Source organism: Mesitornis unicolor, unplaced genomic scaffold, assembly GCF_000695765.1.
Source record: "Mesitornis unicolor isolate BGI_N332 unplaced genomic scaffold, ASM69576v1 scaffold43829, whole genome shotgun sequence".
NCBI lineage: Eukaryota > Metazoa > Chordata > Aves > Mesitornithiformes > Mesitornithidae > Mesitornis > Mesitornis unicolor.
Window position 1 is genome coordinate 34819 of NW_010206087.1, and position 17215 is coordinate 52033.

The 17215-nt window shown below is 38.5% G+C and overlaps 1 protein-coding gene across 1 annotated transcript; it reads right to left on the reverse strand.

The window, feature by feature from the left end:
• Positions 1-263: 263 nt before the first annotated feature.
• Positions 264-14906, reverse strand: LOC104546278 (NAD(P) transhydrogenase, mitochondrial-like). The gene is made up of 5 exons (XM_010191631.1): positions 14750-14906; positions 13310-13391; positions 2905-3023; positions 1785-1900; positions 264-437 (listed from the first exon to the last, which is right to left on the reverse strand). The coding sequence occupies exons 1-5, from the start codon at positions 14904-14906 to the stop codon at positions 288-290; spliced, it is 624 nt and encodes a 207-aa protein (XP_010189933.1). The 3' UTR covers positions 264-287.
• Positions 14907-17215: the final 2309 nt, after the last annotated feature.

Here is a 17215-nt window from a genome sequence, read left to right on the forward strand (position 1 = left end):
ATTAATTTCCGTGACAGAAGTACAGACAGTTAAGAAGAAAAGGCCACTAACTACTTATAAAAAGATCATCACAAGTTATTACTTTCTGCTTCTAACAGCTCAATGTTAACCTTAAAAAGCACATTTTCATTCTTTAATGCATTGCCTCATGGGAGATTTAGTTTGAAGGGCTAATATGCCCATTCTTTCATAAAAGTCTATATCCCCAAGTGAACTACATCTCCTAGGAGTCAATGCAGTCTTCTAAAAAAATGCCAGCTGCATCTGAGTGAAATATAAATCAGTATTTAGCTTTGATACGATTCCCTGACTTTGACCTGCAGGGCATCACAAGTCTTCTTAGCATCTCCCAGTAACATAGCAGTATTGGGTTTGTAGAAGATTGGATTGTCCACCGCTGCATAACCGACTCCCAAAGATCTCTTCATTACAATGACCTGCATATAAAGAGTTCATGTTCGAAACAGTAAAAACCAACCACCATGTCCCCTCAAAGACAACACAAAACCAACCTCCACAAAGGGAGAGGAAGAGAGATCCCTGGCCAAAACAGGGTGCTAACTGCTACAAAACTGTATTTCAAATGTTAATATAGCAGACAAATTGATAGCTGGACCAGTTTCAGAAACATTTTATTGTAAAATACAATATTACATGTTAGATGAAGAGACTGTGGACACTACACATGCATATGCTTTTGCTTTATTCCATGTAATAAAGTCAAAGCAATATGGGCACTGATGATTATAATATAGAAGGCTTTTTAGACTTTATTTTTGAAATATTTTTAGAATCCAATTCCTTGACACCAACACAATTCAGATGAGCATTCACATCAGTACTTGGTGCAATGCTCTCTGGTACTTCTTCAGAGTATCACTCTGTATTATTTCATATATATGGGATTTAAAAAAATAAAATACAAGTAAAAATAACCCAAATTAAAAATCCTACAATAAATTTCAGCTAGTTTCAGCTATTAAATGTCAAATTAGTTAACCATGGCACCTTCAACAGAAAAACTGTGAAGCTTTACCAACTTTAAGGATATACATGTTAATTTCTCAAATGGCAATACACTGCTATGCACAAAACACTGATAAACATATGTGACTATGACTCAGTATTTGAATGGTTAACCCACAGAAGAACTGAGGCTATGTTTCAGTTCAGAACACGAGATCAGAGATTTCACATCAAGAAAACTCAAGTATATGTACTTCAGATCAGATGATGTTGCTTTCAAAAAACAAAACTGGTGAGGTTACCTAAACTATCAGTTCAATCTGGACAGACTAAACCCTCTACTCAACCCAGCCACTCATTGTTTCGTTGGTTTTTTTTGTTTTGGTTTGGGTTTTTTTGTTTTTATTTATTTATGCATGCATGCATGTTATTAATTTTTGTATTTCCACCTCAATGTTAAAGTTGTCAATCAAATTTCCTATAAACTTTAAAAAGCTGGTATTTGTACAGAAAAGCTTCAGGGCTGCAGATGTGAGCAGAACATAATTTATACTAATCACATCTTTTTAGTAGAAATGCTTCAATTGGTCTTTTCTACTACAGTCATCATTGGTCTCAGTAAAGTACTTGCTGATGATTATAAAATCACAAACAGCACATCACGCTTCCTAAGTACTGATTCTTTTGCTGGACACCTTGCAGAAAAGCTTCTCATGGAAACCAGAAGAGTAGGAGAATCTTGTTAGCTTATCCCATAAACAATGTTTTTAAAAGCATGCTACCTAAGATACGTGCTAGCACATCTCTGCTAATCTCACCTGTTTGGACTTCCAAACCTCAAGAACTGGCATTCCAGCGATGATAGAGTTTGGATCTTCCTGAGCTGCTGAATTAACTGTATCATTTGCACCAATTACAAGGACTAAGTCAGTTTCTACAGCAAGACAAAGAAAATAAAATTGATGAAAGATTATCTGAAACCAGAACACTCAGGCTAATGTACATCTTTGTATTAAATCTTATCTTTAGAGGCAGAACCACTCCTTATGGTAAGCTCTCTACAATTAATGGGCACTTCATTCACAAATATTTCACAAATGTACCAGGCAAGTCATCTGTGAGAGTCCAAGTGTGCTACTACCTACCTCCAGCAAACTGCAAGCATCCACAACCTCATTTCAAGAAACTCCTTAGACCATTCTGCCACACAAAAGCTAAATCCTTTCATATTTAAATATGGTTTTATATACACATAGTATCACCAAATTTCTTAGTGCCTGGCTTTTTCTTCAAATATTCTTTCAAAAAAAATCCCAACTTTTATCAGCAGCTTTCTGATTTTTTAAATAAATATGTAAGATGTAAAGCAAGAAGTTGTCTATACAATGCTATATTGGTTTGCAAGACAGGACAAGGTCAAGTTGTCCATAACGCCTGAACTAAAGAACTAACAGCAGTTTTCCTGTATGGAGCAATAACTGTGATAAAAAGACAACATTTGTCATTTATTTAACAGCTACAAGCAACTAAAGAAACTACAACTGTTTTCTTGGTTCTGAAGGACACAAGTTTCACAGGCCTATTTAACTTCCCTACAATATCTACTCTTTTTTATACTTCACCATTCAGTATTTCCCTTTGCTCTCACTGTCTGTACTCTCTGCTACTCAGCTTTCTGCTTCTGAGTCAGACTATTTCTTGTTTTCCTCTGTGCTCACTTGCTGTCAGCTGGGAGAGCACTCAGACTGCAAAATAAAGACGTCTGCTCCTCTACAGTGGTATCACTGGCACAGAACAGAAAACGGGCACAAAGAGAAAATTAATAGCTTAACTGAGATTTTCTATTTTTAAAATCCTTGTGAAATGTAAAACCAGAATCAAATAAAAATTGACAAGATCAAATCCAGTCTACTGGAAACTTATAGCTCTCATGCTAACCTGGGAAGTCTTCGTTGATCTCATCCATTTCCAGTACGATATCATAAGGGACACCAGCTTCTGCTAGGAGTACGTTCAGCTGACCAGGCATACGGCCAGCCACAGGGTGAATACCAAACCTAACAGGAAAGAAAGTCCATCCCCATTAATAAGCACTGACCACTCTGTTTTACACAGTAGAATTGCCACAAGGCACGTGTCCCACAAGGCTGAGAAGTTCTTAAGTATAAGCACACATGCAAATTAATAAAAAGAAATGGTTAAGCCTTAACAACATCATAATTACTTTTCCAGTGCTGTAGGGAACTGTGTGGGTGGGAAAAGGGAACAAGGACTGTAGATTTGATGCTTCACCTAGAGAGCAGCTGTTCCTTTCCTGTGAAGTTACAAGTATGACTGATGTAAGGTATGCAAAAGAATATGCTTATTCCCCTGGAAAACTAAATTAGCTAGGAGTACATTTTTCAATCCTTCCACCATAAGAAGACTCTTCCAGAAAGTTGCTGCACCTGGAAAATGTCTTTGGACACCCTACTGAACACTTCTAGTGACAAACAGAAGGCACTCATAGCCACAAATGCCTGGGAACATGTCACTGCAAGATGGACCAACAGAGTAAATTTTCCACTCAGCAATAGCTTATGCCGACAAGTTTTTCCTCAATTACTTTTGAAAGTAATAGGACTATTTTACCACTTACCAGGCTACAATCATCAGCCCAAGCCACCTCACACACAGCAAGCATTCACATCCATCTTCCAAGCAGTACCATATTTAAAACCCTGTCACAGATACCTTTGTTTTCTTATGAATAAGCCTTTTTGCTGCAAAACCACCATTCACGTTAATATGCTTTGCAGGTCTCCTACATCACTGAAAAGTGAAAGTACCACACAGTGAATGAACTGGCAACAATGTCACAGTCTTTATGAAAAGGCCAAAGGACTGCAGCCTTCCAGGAGCAAAAGCACTCCTAGAGTAACAAATGCCCTTGGCAAATTACCCTATTGACTCAGGTATCTCTACCATAAGCCTGGTTATCATAGTCTTAACACTCCAACGCAAAAATTAGCAGGAATTCTACTTCAAGCACAAGACAACGCTTTGTTGAATTAGGTTAACATGCCACCTTCTCCTCATGATCAATCTTAGGTGGGGAAAAAAACCTAAATAAAGAAGGAGGAGTGAGAAGGTGAAGAGCTAGGAAGCTATAACAGTTTAAGCACAACAATTTAAGAAATGTTTTCAGAAGAGCTCAAAAACAACTTAAACACACTGATTATGAGTTACTAAAAATTCAGACAGACACACAGGGTGGCAGCAGGGGGTGTTAAGACATGCATACAGTTCTGCAAGAGTGAAAATCTGACAAAATTCAGAACAGAGATGTTAAACTTGTTTAGCTGCAACTCCCAAAGCTGTGTTCTGGTTAGAAGCAAATCTATTTCTTGTGGGCAGATTGTACTCTTCCACCCACCTACCAGCCCTGAATAAACTAGGCAAATTAATGTCTACTGTCCTGTGCATTTTCTCTCTTTCCAGCTCTGGAGCTATCACCAAATTTAATCCTGTCTCTAGCACACCAGAAATGCCTCAGATGAACATTGTATATAGCTGAATTTAAATGTTTAGTAAGGAAGCCTACATGTACTCTGGAAGAGACATCCTAGTGAAAACTGAAAATTCTTGGATTTCTTAACAGAAATTACTAAGCAGAAATCCAAGTGAGTCAGGAATGCAGTAACAGGTCCTTGAACTTCTTCAGAAAGAAGGGAAAGACTGATAAATCAACTTGCCATGACAAAGGGATTGTCACATATTTCTATTTTTAATTCCACTGCAATAGAAGTGGGTAACACATCACTGATGGTCCACAAGTCACAGTCCAAACAACATAAATTACTTGTGAATTTAACACTGTACAAATACATCCTTAAAAGGGCAACTGAGCAATCCGCCAGCAAGGCAACATTAAGACAATGCAAAGATGAGACAATTGGAACTCCAGAAACAAAATTAAGGACATACGATTAATCCACATAATACTAGATATACCGCAATTTTAAGCTCTAGGTCAAACAGCAGGCTAAAAGCTAGCTTTAAAAGGAATGCTTTTAAAGAAACAAAGATAATGGATCGTATTCAGCTAGTAAACATTTGGGATCCTGTTGCAAAGGATAATATCTAAATTCAGAAAAAGGACAAAACAGCAACAGCTTACATTTCACACCACTCATTCAGTAATATAAGCCATGTGTAGTGCTGCAGCTAGTCCTGAAGTGTACCAAATTCAATCACTTACAGTACAGTAGGAGAACTCTTATTCTGAAGCACACTTGAGAAAACCCATCACTTCTCTGGCAGTGAAAAAAGATTTTCCAACAAAATTCTCTTCTGTTTCTAATAAAATTATTCGAGTGCCTTTGTGACCAAAGCTGTTTTGGCAATGCACAAAACAAAATACTCGTGAGGTTTCTATTAAGTACTATATACACACACAATCTTATTTCGAGGGCTTGAAAGTCAAAATTTAAGCTGCCAAAAGAATGAATTTCACCTTTGACTTCACTATTCCTGGCAAGAGGCAAAGAAAGAAGAAGAGAAAGGGACAAATTATCTTTGTTCAGGAAGAGTTACAGCATCAGCCACCAGAAGTTAGAGACTTCTGCCACTCTGCTTGAAACCATATACTGCGTATTCACAAGGTTTGAGAAGGCTGCTCGTATAAAAGTTTTTTGGACAAATACTGAAGTGACTCCCAGAAGTCTGATTCTAAAAGCCTGTTACCCAAATATGACAGTTAGCCTGCCAGTACCTCTTGAAACAGGATGTGCAAGTGCAAGTGTGTCAAAGAGTAACTGAAAATATCTGGCTCTCTAAGGTTTCCATTATTTCACAAGATAAGATCTACAAATATCTGGAGTGAAAATAGCCTGTCCAATTGAAAGCAGCATTCAGGTAAGCATGGAAGATAGCTAAAATGCTTGACGGCTCACATCATGCCTTATAAAAGCTGTGTATCTGGCTCCCGACTCATAACAGTAGCAGTTCTTCAAAGCTATATGCATTACTGCAGAAACATTTTATCACATATACTCTCCCAGATGTTCAAAAGATAAACTTCATTTATATTAAAAGTTTTTTTAAATAATTTGTGTTCTGAAAGGGACATGTTTTATGGTAAAACTGTTTTAAAGTGAAATATTGTTAAGTTTCTTTGATATGCTTTTATTATCAGTTAGGCTAGAACTCCCTTAGGTTGGTTGGCTGCTTTTTAAATCGAGCAGATATCTCACACTTATTCTGACTTTCTGTTTACATGACATTAAGTTTTCAGTCTACGTATACTTTATGCATAACAAAGACTCACAATCATGTTGTGTCTGACTTGGAACATAATTTTCGTAGTTCACTGAAAAACAATTCACCAGCAATTTTTTCTCTTGACCCTGACCATGTAACGTGGGGCTTGCTTACCATCACCAATTGTCATACACCCAAGTGAACATACACCTCCTTGCTCCTAAGACTTCAAATATAAACAGCATGAGTACCAGGCAAGACATTCAGCCTTTTTATTCAGCCTCCTTCGGATACTTTTTAGCCTTAGAAAGACAACACAGCACACTGAAAAATTACTTCATATTTTGAACCTTCTTTTGCTATACAGAGTGCAACATTTTCTCCTAAAATTACACTAAAAATCTAAAACTCCCAACATAGATGTCATATCTAGGACAGCATTTTCAGCACAGAGAGAACTTAAATTCAGAGGCAGGGGAGAAGTTACCTAAAGTCATATGAAGTTAATTATAGTAGTATGAAAAAGACAACTATTGCATGAAAAATTACTAAAAAAATCTCGGAATGGAAATTACATTTTATACAGTTCAGAAAGCCAGCATCTATTTTTACTATAACTGGCTAGATAACACTGTTGTAATCAATACTGAAAGAGCTAGCACCTACCCAACCCAACGCAGAAGTGTTTCAAAATCACTTCATCCATGTAAAGATAGCATTGCTGTCGTTATGTCAAAGCCGGACAGAGTGATGTAAGTAAGTAACATCTGGCTGATGCCTAATTCAGCTTACTCAACACTTCACATGCTGTATACAGAGAGAATAATTTACCCAAGGGTTTTGCCTCACCTCTTCTTTCCCCTACCCTATTCATTGTATTTGTGCTTTGACACATCTATGCCTCTGTTTCCAGTACAGACAATAATCTATTATTTCAAGGTAACAGGAGGGAAAATAAAAAAACCAAACACATACACCCCTAGATAAACTAAGAAATGCATCATACAGATATTCTACAGCTTTAATCCTGCCATATAACAACAGTTGCAGTGTAGCACAACTTCTATGTATCATAGTATAATGCTCTCATCACACAATATAGATGACAATGTAGATTACTAGCATCAAAACAACATAGCCAGTTTAGTTAGCTTAGGCCCGGTGTCTGCCTGAGGAAACAACTTGTCACCAGAAACAGCACTTCGGTATGGACTAAGCACAGTGTCTCTCAGTCAGGTCAGTTAAATTTAAATTGAATTAAATTAGTTAAATTAAGCATACTTAAGTGAGGGTTGGTACTGGCTCCCTAACAGCCTTCCCAAGAACCCAACTGCAGGGAAGAAAGAAGAGCCTGCCTCCACAAAGCATCACCAATTGACCTAGTAAACCCACTCGAACCTGAGGCTGACTCATATGGCACCAATGATATACCTAAAAATACACTCCCAGCTACAACCGCATCCTTGCAGAAGTGGATCAGGTACAGCACAGTTTGCTAGTTCTCTCTATGCCGATGTGACACTTGAGCTAACAGATCTGTTGGACTCCACTTGTCCCTTCATCTACAGCTTTAATAATTCAGAACCCGCCCAGTTAATTTAGCTATAAGAAAACTACTGAGAGCTGACACACACGTACACATATAGTGTGTTCCTCATAAGCATAATTCAGCTGCCTAGAAACTTGCATCAACGCACAGTGTTCTTACACTGCCATTCAACAGTGACAGTAATTTCATGCATACCTGAGCTATGCAGTATGTTAAGACTGGCTGGACAGCATCCTAACAGCTCAACCTTTAACATCCATCTAAATTTTCTTGTAGAGCCACAAAGAACGATGACTGTAAACTGATATAATTAAACAACTGAAGCTAATCGGTTTTATTAAGTTGTAGGTAAATGTGTGTAGGTGGTACCATAAAAATCACTTAGGCTGGAAAAGACCTTTAAGATCATAGACTCCAACAATTAACCTGGCACTGGCAAATCGACCACTAAACCATGTCCCTAAGTGCCACATCTACCCATCATTTAAATATCTCCAGGCATGGTGACTTCACCACTTCCCTGGGCAGCCTGTTCCAACACTTCTTCCAGTGATTTTTTTTTTTCCCCACAATCTCCAATTTAAACTTCCCCTGGCCCATCCACATGTTCTACTACTCACAAGCAACTTGAACAAAAGAAGAAACAAACCAAAACCCTAAATACATTTTATTAGAGCTCAGCCATAGAGGTAACAATAAAAATCAAAAAATGCACATCTAACACTAAATCCATGCTGTCACTTTTTCAAAAATGTAAGAAACCCATGAGTCCATGTGCTCAAATGTAATTAGATTCATCAGCATCAGAAGACAAAATTCCATGTCCTGCTAGATATCCACCTATAAGTATTAGGTTAAAAACCAAAACAAACAAAACAAAAATACTAACGTATTAGCAACTAGTTTGAAGGCTGTTAAAGAGGTAATTCTGCATTTCTCTCTACTACGAGAGTTACCAGAAAACTGTGATACTTAACTATGAGCTAGATTTAGAAAGCCTATTGTGGCAGATGCACCCACCCTACTAAAGACCTGAGAAAGACCCAAGAAAAACAGTGCTAAAGTTTCTGTCCCTGGCGGCACCAGGACTGCCTGCCCCCTCACAGCTCATGTCTGGTCCACACAGTGGGGGTCAAAGGCGGGAAAGTTGGGGTCCTCAGCCAATAGGGGCTGACACGACCATGTATTGACCACAGATCAGATTCGACCAGGGTATAAATGGGGCCCTGCCAGAGGACTCATTTGAGTCAGTCCTCCTCAGAGCAGCAGGTCTGCAGTCAGGGACTCTCCCCTTGAGTTGGGACGTCATTTAAGGAAACTTCTCGAGATCGAGAGCCCTCCCCTTTTAGGTAAGTGAGTGAGTGCACATTTTGTTTGGCCAAAACTTTAAGAATTCTTAACTCAGCTGTGTCTGGTAATATTCCCAACCAGCATATCAAACCTGTATTTGTTAAATGTCAGTGGGATGTTGTCTTGGTGAGTGATCTGCTTAATTTCAGTTGCAGATTGAAAGCTTACTTGAGTTCATTATTTGTGTGCGTGTAGCCATTTTGGTGTGATTCCATGACGCCTATGCAAAGCACAATTTTAAGAGTCCTTTCACCCTACATCTTTCTTATAAATAATTTCTTACTATGCAGAAAAAGAAAACACACTGATAGAAAAAGTCTTAGGAAAGTGATACTGTGGCAAAAGACAGTTAATTTGCTGTGGATGTGGACAGCGTCATTACCAATGCACATATGAGAATGTATACAGTTTTAAACTGTACTATAATACTATAGAGTAATTGTGTCTCTACATATAGAATTCCTATAGAATGTAATTTAATTATATAGAATTTCACAAATAGTGGTCTACAAACAACCCAGCACATGGCTGAAGAACTCTGATAAGGCAAGAACTTTCAACAATTTACTCAATTCTACCTTTGCAGAAATGTGACACCAGTTGTAGAACAAGCATTTCTTCTCCACGGCCAATGGATTCTGGGGACTACAGGATTTAGCCAACGAAAAGTTTTACCCATCCATAACAAGACAAAACTATAATGAAAGATCAGCAATATCCAGCTTTCTATGTGATCCTTCTAATGCATTAAAGATGTGATCTGCTGCAAGACTATCTCAAGTAAGCGATGATGTTAGCTATGCAATTTAATAACTAAAACAGTCTGAAGTTTCCAAACTCTCCTGTATTTTTAAACTCAAATCCTAGTCAAAGGTTATGCATCATGTTATATAATCTGCACTCTTCACTGAGAATGTTATGGTTATAGGCAAAGTAAATTAAAACAACAGCTTCTCTGGATCAATTGTGAGCCATGAAGCAAAAAAGACCATATGACAGATGCAATTTTTCTTGGCACAGTATGGGCATTACAAATTGATGACAATCGTATGTCCGTGCTGGCACCCCTCCACAGCGGATGTGTGAGAGTGTCACTACATCTGGATGGTGAGTGCACCAGGGTCCTGAGGCACTCCAGGCCTACCGAAACCAGAGGGACAGCAGCTGCACTCAATGAACACCGTGGGAGCTCCGCAAAGTGATGAAAGGCCTGAATTACCACAAACTGTAAATACAGATTTATTTCATTAAAATACTAGGTAACCACTGCAGTGATCCCTTCCTAAAATTGACTCATTTAAAGTATAAGCCAGTTATTTCAAGGATTCATTCAACATTTCTCCCCTGCAAAGCCAACATAAAAGGCAAAACCAATGGTATTTTATTTCACCAAGGCTGATAAAAAATAAAGCTCATTCCCACAGAAGTGCTAAAATGAAAGCCAAAAGCATGCGACACTGTCACCACTTTACCCAAGAAAGGTTCTTTTGTTGCACAGCTATCAGGTCTTAAAATTTTTAACATTATTTGAACACATGCGGAACTTTTGCTAAACATGGAGAAATAAGGTGTGAAGAGAACTGCTCCAAGAAGCAGATACACCACCACACACCCTCATTTCTCATGTACCTTTGAAAAAATACCTCTATAAAGCAATTTTATATGCAAAATTGCAACACTCTGGGTAAACACGAACAAGTAATTACTGCTAAGCCCTACAACAACCCTGCTGTTACACATCAAAATACGTGCTGCAAAACACTGCAAAAACTTATATGTGACTTTTCAATAAGCTTGGAAAAATAGTGGAAGAAGAAAAACAAAACCAAGAAAAACTAATTGCTAGAGTACTGATTCCAAAGGAAAGTCACCATATAATTGAAATAAACACATGGAAATCAGAGAATGAGTCTGGCTAACTACATCCAAATATCTTGTTTCAAAACCAAGCCTTGACTCGTTTTAAAATATTATGTTACCATAATTAGAAAATAGTTTCCCAATCAGTAAAGGAGGCATGATGTTAGCTTTCCAGTACTTTCAATATCTATAAGGTCTACGAAAAACTGAAGGAAAGGACTTGAGGCTAACACTGGCACCTAAGAATTAAATCCACCTTTTGGAGCAGCACTCCAGCAGAATAAACCCATGGGACTGGCAACATGCGCTCCAATAATCCTTCCATGTAATATTCAAAAGACTACAGAAACACTCTTGCTTGCAATAGCAAAAACTTCCAGGAGTTGTAGGTATAAATTGCTTAACAGATTGGAGTATGTGTCAACAGGGGACAGGCTCACAGCTGGGATTCTTTGGCCTGCAGAAGAGAAGGCTCAAGGGAATCTTATTGCTGTGTATAAACACTGATAGAGGGGAGTAAAGATGACAGTCAGGTTCTTCTCAGAGGCATCCAGTGAACAGACAAGGAGACAACAGCTGCAAACTGAAATACTGGAAAATCTTGTTTTAGTCCAAGAGTGACTGAACATTGGAACAGTTTGTCCAGAGAGGCTGTCAAATACCCATCTCTGGAGACCAGATATTAAAACCCCAACTGGACAAGATACTAAGCAACCTGCTCCAGGTGACTCTGGTTTGAGCAAGAGGGCTGGCTGAACTAGACAATCTCCAGAGATGTCTAACTTCAACCATTCTGTGATTCTGTGAAGATTCAGGTTACAATAAATAGTGACAGAAGTTTACATCCTCAGATCTCCTATGTTCACTGGCTGCTTTCTGAACAAATCAGACTGTAGAAAGTTTCAAAGCATGGTGTGAGAGAAGATACCACAGCCCTAATGCTGGGAAGCGGCAAAGGGAAATCAAGCAGTATATATCCTGTGGAAGCTTAGGTCCTGCTGCTAACGTTAAGATTACACTACTTATTAGGATTTCAAGGAACACAGCAGACAGGAGGTCTACTTTAGCAGAGGCACTGTGTGCAGCACACCTGTCCAAAAACAGGAGCTCTTGAGCATCTGCAAGACACCTCTCATCAAAACAGACCAAATGTCTTTAGCTATTCCAGAGTGCAGAGAAGGTTAGTAGAAGAGTAAAAAGGCAAGCTACACTGTGGATTTTTAATCAAAGAAGGGCATCTAACATTACAGGGTCATTAATTCTTTTCAGCATTGTTTCAAACATGCCAACCAGAATTGAATGTTACTGTCCGTATTTTTTTTAATATAAAAACACTGCTGTGTAGTAGTACACACTACTTCTATTAATGCAAGTCAGTTATCCCAGCAAACAAAGAAGTCCCACGTTCTTGGTGCAGAGGTTGCTACTTGATCTGCTCTTCCACTTCATTCCAGACTGAACCCAGAAAACACTTCTCCGTAATACAGGCTCTCATTTCCTGCCTAGGAGCCTCAACTACTCCCATTACACCCACTTTAACTATTCCCCAAGCAGAGGGGTCCATTTGCTTAGGAAATTAGGACTTTAAAAAAAAAACCCAATATTAAAGCTATTCTAGCCTAGTAAACAATCCACCTTAATGGAGGTTTCTCTAGAAGGCAATTCAAACCACTTAAGTTAGGCATGTCCTCTCAAGCATAAAGAAAAACTATACTCCCTGCACTGAAGTCAGCTGTTGTGATTACTCCTCACAGTAACATATTACCACAAAGTGGTTGCTTTCCCAGAGCTCTCCAACCTCTATCTTTAGAAAAGGCTGCTAACTGTTCCCTTGAACACAATACAAAAAGCTACATTAAAGTTTTATTTTACAAAAAGCTTCGCTGCTTGTTTTGTAGAAAAATAATATGATATCCAAAGGCAGAGCATATGAATCTAAAGGAGCTAAATTACCTGTCAAGAAAGTAAGATTTTGTTGCTACAATAAATTAAATTTTAAAGCCATTCTTTTTAACTGAACTTCAGCATGACACCAAATGAAACAAAACCAAACTGAAAAAAATAACAAAGAATTATTCTCCAACTGCTGGGGCTACTTTCAAAACCCAGATTTAAGAAGAGAGTAAGGGAATAAGAAATCTTTTGAACTAAAGTACGAAATTTCTAAATATTCAGCTACAGGTTAAGAAGACTAGAACATTCCTCCAGCAAGTATTTCTGAGAGAGAGATCAGCATAATAATGACTACTGAAATAAAACTTAAACCAAAACAAAGACTTGTAGGGGATTTTAATGAGATAAAAACAAAACACCTGTAATACTTTTTGTCAAGGAAGTACTTACCTGACATTTTTCCCTTGTTCTCTCAACATTTTCACCAGATCAGCTATAGGGTACTGAGCTTTTGCTGCACACAAACCATAACCTGGAAGAAATTCCAAATTTTAAGGTGCTATTCTCCTTCAGTGCAGACAGAATAGTTACAGATAATAAATGCACCTTCCACACAAATAGAAGATCTCATAATTAATAATAAACAAACAAACAAAATTTCTATATATATCCATACACACACACATCCCAGATATTCATATATTCCCAGCCTGATCACTGTAACTCATTTCTTCTTTTTGGTCTCCTGCCCACTAACAGCATAGTGGTTTGACCAGTCAAACTACAAAAGTAACTTGTTTCAGATTCACAAATATATCTGTTCCTTTCTGTGTCAAAAAAGGACGTTTCAGACAGACACACTCAAAAATTTATTAAAAGGCTACTATCACATTACTTCACCACTATTATCCTCAACAGAATTTGAGATTTGCATAATGCAAATCCAGTAGCTGAATATGGCTTTTAGCAGCCAACAGTCTTTCTATCTGAGCAACAATGCCCAGGAAGAAAATGAAGAGTATAAATTATTAATGGTATCCTCAGAGTTGGACCACAGCAGCAAGAGGCAAGCTCCTTGAAGATGTTTGCAAGCCTGGTTGGAAACAAAGGTAAACTTCCCAAATGAGAACCTCACCTCACTGATATTCTCATTTAAGCTGAAACATAAATGAAAGACAACTTTTGGGTTTTAGCATTCTTCTCATTCCAACACTAAAATAAATTTAACACAATAGCTGTGCCATTCAGCTGAAGGAAAACAAGTCTTGAGCTATTCAGTACCTGACTTCTCTTTACAGGAAATGTGCTACTGAACCATATGAGCCTACAGCCAATATAATAGTTTCTGACAACACAATGTTTTGGTTTTCAAGGTATTTTCTACTTTAATTCTAGTATTTATTGTGTACTAAGTTTTAGACCTCCTTCTGCTGTTTAATGAAACAATGCAGAATTGAGCAAACAGATGAGAAGAAGACATAAACAAGAAGAAGACATAAACAAAATCCTCTCTTTGAGTAAACGGACAGGTATTTAGTTATTGGTACCACTGGTACTATGGTAGTGCTTGGAAGCTCACACCACAATAGCTGTACACAAAATTAACTGTAAACATAATTTACAGAAGAATTTAAAATCTAAATAAATAGGACAAAGTTTGAAGAGACACACACACAAGGAAAAATAAAGTGGCACACGTGTGTCTACACAGAGGAATGATGACCAACCTGGAAACAAAAATAGATCCCACAGACCCAGTCAATATCTGACACGCTGCTGCTACTTTACAACTGCAAGATGGGCTCCAGTGTTTTGTTTTGTTTGTTTGATTGGGTTTTTTTAATAACACATTCTCTAAACATCTTGCCACATGAGTCCAGAGTGTCTTACCTGGAGTAATAATAATATTGCTGGCTTCCTTTATCATTTCAATTGCATTGTCCACATTGATTTCTGTGTGGGTTCCGGTTATTTCCATGGGCTTCCCACCAGCTGTTGATGTAGTGCCATAGCCCCCTAGAATCACATTTGCAAGGGAACGATTCATAGCCTGAAAGACAAGATGGCTTTGATCAGCTGAAGATGAAATCCAAAAACCAAGGAGAGGAAAGGTCTATAAAGAAAACTTCTGAAAACATTAAAGCCTTCCTGACAACACTCTTTATCTGCTGGTTTTGCCTACTAACAACTCAAAACTTCTTAAAACAGGCTACTAAAAACAAAGACCCAGATTAACACAATAGCCAAACATCAGCTTCTAACACATTACATAACACATATAGTGAGAAAGCACCAGCATTTCTCCAAGACAAAGAAGAAAACAACACAAATACCAACTATTGGTCTCTTTTTGTTCTTAAAAGGGAAGCATATAAAAGAATGCCTATCTGATTACAGATTTATTTTTTTTTAAACACACATATAAACATACACACACACACACACACACACACACACACACAATTTTTGGAAGATATTTTCTTAGGTTCTTGAGCAATTCAACTTGTAAGCCCAGAATTGCTACGTAATAGCATGGAAACCACATAGCTCTGTACACACAGTATAGAAGCAAAGCTCCTACAGCACTAAGACAGGAAAGAACACAACAAAGTTAAACAGCCACACAAAACTAACCAAATGCTAACTCAAAACAAATTGTAATGAACAGAAGGGGGCTATTAACTTACTGGTTGAGGACCAAAGGGGAACAAGAGATCTTAAACTAGGAGCTTTAAGAGGATAACACATCCTGAAAATTTGGCTCTGTAGATACACAGTCAGGAAAAGCCACTGGCTAAATGCTTGCACTGGCATGTCTCCTTGTGAGTGTGGTCCCAAAGCAGTATCTGGCAATATCTGGAAGTCAGCAAAACTTGTAACTGCAGTAAACAAAATTTTAGAAGCAGGAAAGGAACAGCAAAAATTGCTTCTTTAATTAAACATGTGTGTCATGCATCTGCTGCGCTGGCTCAGAAACCACAGCAAAATTTGAGAATGGATCTGGAGAGCCACACATACAAGCAAGAGGAAACATCTATACAGAATTAAGTGTCCATTTTTCACTGACATTTCAAATCATGCAGCTCCACAGGTTTTTTGCTATAGCCTGAGAAGAGATGCCATTCTGTGAAATTCATCATCTAGCAAACACGCACAACAAAGATGTTAGAAGAACGTCTGTTTATCCTGATAAATCATCGCTGTTTCAGATACTGTCAGGAAAGCATACAAACACAGTGAAATCGCCATCTTGCTACTGCCTGCAGTAGGCAGTAGTTCACATCCCCTAAAAACACAATGCCTTTGACATGTATCACAATACTAAACCTTCAAACAGGAAAAGAGAATACTTAATATATGTACTACAGCAGTTAAGTGTCAGGTCAGACAGCCTAGACAGAATACCCTCTTCAGATGTTGCACAGGCTAAGATTACAAGAAGCAAAGCACTTTCTATGCATACCTAAACCAAAAGACAACACTAAGACCAAGCAAAGGAAAAAAAGAAAACTTGAAATATTATTACAAATCTGAGAATCTACACCAAGCAAGCATGAGATTCAAGGACCCTTGCTTGGCTCCACACCAGAGAGCTAAGGAAAGAGCAGAGAAGTCTAGCAAAAAAGGGGGTGGTAGAGAAGACTTCAAAAGGAGCCAAGATCTCATCAAGTAAGAATTAACCAATGCAGTTAAGATCTACTCAGCACAGAGACAATGTGGAAACTCTTCTATAGCCTCTTTCATCTTCTTTACCACCACAGACCACCAACATATATGAATAAAGTACAGGCTTCACCATTCGCAGCTAATTCACCTACCAGAAAAAGCCCTTTCTGCTGTGCATACAGAGGTGATCACAGAATCACAGAATGTTCGGAGTTGGAAAGGACCTCGAAAGATCATCCAGTCCAACCCCCCTGCGAGAACAGGATCACGTAGACTGGGTTGCACAGGAATGTGTCCAGGCGGGTTTTGAATGTCTCTGGAGAAGGAGACACCACAACCTCTCTGGGCAGCCTGGGCCATGCTCTGGCATGCTCACAGTAAATAAGTTTTTCCTCATGTTCAGTTTGAACCTCCTATGCTCCGGCTTGCTCCCATTTCCCCTTGTCCTGCCATTGGACATCACAGAGCAGAGCCTGGCTCCTTCCTCCTGACACCTGCCCTTTCCAAATTGATACCCATGAATGAGGGCACCCTTCAGTCTCCTCTGCTCCAAGCTAAAGAGACCCAGCTCCCTCAGCCGCTCCTCAGCAGGAGATACTCCACTCCACTCCTTCCATCATCTCTGTGGCTCTGCACTGGACTCTTTCAAGTAATTCCTCGTCCTTCTTGGACTGAGGGGTCCAGAACTGA